The sequence below is a fragment of the Plectropomus leopardus genome, unplaced genomic scaffold (assembly GCF_008729295.1).
Source record: "Plectropomus leopardus isolate mb unplaced genomic scaffold, YSFRI_Pleo_2.0 unplaced_scaffold26727, whole genome shotgun sequence".
Classification (NCBI taxonomy): domain Eukaryota; kingdom Metazoa; phylum Chordata; class Actinopteri; order Perciformes; family Serranidae; genus Plectropomus; species Plectropomus leopardus.
Window position 1 is genome coordinate 1 of NW_024629076.1, and position 4,341 is coordinate 4,341.

At 37.7% G+C, this 4,341-nt stretch overlaps 1 protein-coding gene across 1 annotated transcript; it reads right to left on the reverse strand.

Moving 5' to 3' along the window:
- Positions 1-2,543: 2,543 nt before the first annotated feature.
- LOC121967037 (histone H2A, sperm-like) lies at positions 2,544-3,465 on the reverse strand. Its single transcript, XM_042517094.1, has one exon. It carries the CDS (start codon positions 3,444-3,446, stop codon positions 3,057-3,059), a length of 390 nt encoding a protein of 129 aa, XP_042373028.1. The 5' UTR covers positions 3,447-3,465; the 3' UTR covers positions 2,544-3,056.
- Between the last annotated feature and the right edge of the window lie 876 nt (positions 3,466-4,341).

Below are 4,341 nucleotides of genomic sequence, written 5' to 3' on the forward strand. Positions count from 1 at the left end.
CGAGAACAAAACAAGAAGCAACACAGCTTTGACAGATTTAGCTCAGTCTGTTAGCATGCTAAGTTAGCAAGCTAAAAGCTAATTTAAAAACACATCCAAACAGTGTAGCCACGGAGCATGCTACATGCTAAAGATTACTGCCTTCACGCGTACTTTCTGTCTACTTATTTACACTTAAGGTGTTAAAAACAAACTGTGGGTGAGATTTTTTTCTGCAGAAATGTTCCTGCTGCTCACAGCAGCTAGCCCCCCTCCCTCAACATGCAGCTACCACTGCTAACATGCTAACGGTTAGCCTAGCAGCTACTCAATGACTTCATTAACTCTGATATTCACTTAACATAACAGAGCGGCCGTCCGCTTACCTTATCCGAGCCTTTTATATGCCACGTAAATACTTATTCCGGAAAAATTCCGCGTTTAAACGGCGTTTTTCCCCGAAAATAATGAGTGAATCAGTGGTCTTGGTGTGCTGGCTGATGTTTGCTGTTAGTTGGCTCCGGGCACACCGTGTGGGTCTATTTGCGCCACGGTATCCCTCCGCCAGCTCCATTCTATGCCTGCAAATGTAGGCGGAGGGATATCTGCAACATGGCAGTAACATTCATCTTTTTAAATACTTTAAGCTAAATTCACCTCCTCGTTATTTGTCGTTTTCTCGGTAATAAACGTGCGCTTCGTCTTCTTAGAGACGCCATCAATAATGAGCAGTTAGTGTCGAACATCTGCGTGCTAACAGTGGCTAGCATGCTAACGTTATACAACCACAAAGTTGCACAAACTTCGAAAAGTTGTCGGAAAACGCGACTCATAAACAGCGTGTGTGGTGGAAACTGTTACATAACAGCTTAAATAATCGGATAAAACTGTAATAACCGCAAACTAACACGTTTTGGGGTTTTATTGTAAAAGGCTAACACTGTCATTTAGCTCTATCGGGGCTTTTAGCATCGGCTAATGTTACAAACCTTTGGCGGATTTCCAACACTTACAGAAAGCTGCTAACCTCCAAATAAACGTGATAACGAAACACTAAAGAAACACCAACAATGCAAACTACACGCCCGATATATCCACGTTATTACAGTCTAAGTTTATTAACGAAAATATCCCAATTAAATAATTAATCTAATAAAAGCTAACGTCTGTTCATGGCTAAAACGAAGCTAACTCCAACATACACGTGAAACGGATAATTAATATAGAAATTGTGCCCCAAATAAAACACTATCATTAAATTTACATTATAACGTCAATAATTACAAACACAGCTTAGTTTAATATCCATGTTTTTGTAGAAATACACAGTTAGCTTTAAATATGTGGCTAACGGCTGTTTGCTAGCTAACAACTAGCTAACCAATTTTTGGTTGTAAAAACGTTCTGAGAATGTTACAGTGCAATGTTTAAACTCTGAGTAATGTTTTCAGAGGTTTCCTTAAAGTTAGGGTATTAACATTGTAAAAATGTTTAAAATTAGTTTTTTGTTTTTTATCATATTGAATTATATCACATTTTCATTAAATGTTGTGTACTCTCGGTCGTCAACAACAGGTTCTGCATGTTACTTTGAAAATGTTTGTTCTTTGTTCTCGTGTAACATTGTGGGAACGTTTTATAAAAGAACATTGTATGAATTGTCACTTCTCAACATCACCGAAACATCCTCAGAATATTGCAATTGAAATGTTCGGTCTCAGTCGGTATTTAACCTCACAGGAACATTATTTTTGAAATGTTAAACATCCTTAAAATGTTTTCTGAACATTAGAGTGAAACGTGTTCTTTAAAACAGAATTGAAACTTGTTGGTGACTTTAGGGGAACGTTCTCCGCCAGCTGGGTTCCCCGCAGAACAGAAAGGGTTTCTCCCCTTTTTTGAGGCTTTATTAGCCTACAAATTAGTTAAACAATGAATTTAATAAATTTAGTTAACTTGTTAAGTGAAAACATTCATTCTTTTCAGTTATGATTTGTTTCTCCAATTATGTTATATTATTATCTAATATGAAAACAAAATGGTAGATACAATGAAACACTGAGTATATTTATAATTTATCTTATTGATTTCAGGACCGTTGAGTTGGTTTCCACATTTGTGATCACATGGACATGGAAAACATGATCCTGTTTCCCAGGCCTGGAAAAGTCATGGAACTTTAAATGCAGTTAATTGTAACGGTAATCTTCCATGGATAATCTGAAGAAAGCTCATTTGTTCAGGTTTCTAAGGGTTAATTCTCAATACAAAATATATAACACATCCAGAAATTCCCCTAGTTGGTTTAAAAATTCAAATATATAATCTTTAATTTTATCATGAATCAGATACTTCAAACCCTTAAAAGTTATTGACATCAGTTTACTTTAAATTAATGGAAAAGTACAAAAAAGAAGATTTGTTCTTACAAAGGACATTAAACAGTAGTAGTTAATAATAGTTCAATAATTTTTTTTATTAATTAAAAATAAATAACAAAAGTTAATAACAAAAACAAGACTAACAAAACTTGGAAACTGCTTAAAACTATAATAATGCTGTAGCAATGTTAATTATGCAAATATAATAGGCCTAATTAAAATTAGCTTTCCCTTGACAATTCCAGTTTTATTTTAATTTTCAAACTAAATTCTAAACTTAATAAATTCTTGCAGTTTGAGGAATGTTTCTTACCAAGTGGCTCACGTTTCTTTTTTGTAAATAAAGTGCACCGATTGCTCAGAGTTCAAAGTCTAAAATCTTGTGTCTGCATCTGAAAACATAAAAAAAGTGATGCTGCCTCAGATCTCAAAGGGTAAAATACGTGTAAACTTCTGTAAACTAAGTCATATTTATTTTGCTTTTACTGTAAATATCATCTTGTGTGTATCATTTGTCTTTTTTGTGTTTAAATTTTAGTAATAAATGAAAACATTAGACGTGACACTGACAAATTCACAGCCATTATGAGACGATCATTTTCCAGGAAGCGTCTTTAGTTTCGGGTGTGTGGCTCTTAAAAGAGCCGTTGTTGTTGTTGTTGTTGTTGTTGTTTGGGGGCAGCTCCCGGTGTTTGTTTACTTCTTGGTGGAGGGCTTCTCGCTCTTCTTGGGCAGCAGGACGGCCTGGATGTTGGGCAGCACGCCGCCCTGAGCGATGGTCACTCCGCCCAGCAGCTTGTTGAGCTCCTCGTCGTTGCGTACCGCCAGCTGCAGGTGTCTGGGGATGATCCGGGTCTTCTTGTTGTCGCGGGCCGCGTTCCCGGCCAGCTCCAGGATCTCAGCGGTCAGGTACTCCAGCACCGCCGCCAGGTACACCGGAGCTCCGGCGCCGACCCGCTGAGCGTAGTTCCCCTTCCGCAGCAGCCTGTGGACGCGACCCACCGGGAACTGCAGCCCGGCACGAGAGGAGCGGGTCTTCGCCTTGGCCCTGGTCTTACCGGCACCTTTACCACCGCGTGCAGACATCTTTCGAGTTGTTCGTTTGTTTCCCGACTGTAGAAAACTGTAATAACATGCCGCCAAAACCAGGTTTATATCACCGCCGAGCTGCTCTCCGATTGGTCAGAGTGAGCGGTATGTACAATCGGCCAATCAGAACAAAGCTCGCGTCAGTTTTCTCTTCCGCTTTATTACTCCTTCAAAATAAAAAAAATAAAAACACACCTGGAGGTACATGAAGGAGACGTGAATAAATATAGAAAAAGGAAAATAGAGACATTGATTTAGTTAATAATAATAATCTTCATACATGCGAAATTATTGTCTATGCATCTGTTTATATTTATATTATGTTAAGTTGTGTTACATGTATTACATGTGTTACAAACTATATAATAATGCTTTGAAAAGATGTTTTTTTTAATTTATTTTATTTTTTATCATATTTCATTCTTGATTATTACAATAATATATATATTATACACACACACACACACACACACAGTGTTTGTATGTAAGTTATGGTTGACGTTAAGTTTTAATCATTCGTATTTTAATTTTTTTCCTATTCTATGTGGAAGCTCATCAGAGCAGATGTTTGTCACTCTTTGTGTTACTCGTGTTTGTTTGTGTGAAGTTATGATGTTGTGATTTTGATGATCTGAGATATGCAGGTGAACAGCAGTAACATTTCATGTTTCAGTACATAATCCCTTAAAACTGCCTTTACTTTCACACCGTATATTATGTGCACAAAAACATTACGTGATAAAGAATAAAAAGCGCGTTGAAGTTTAGGAAGTCTGTCTTCAGTTTGAGGGGTGTGGCTCTTAAAAGAGCCGTTGTGTTTGTTTATTTTGGCGGGTCCGCGACGGTTTAGCCTCCGAAGCCGTACAGGGTGCGGCCCTGCCTCTTCAGCGCG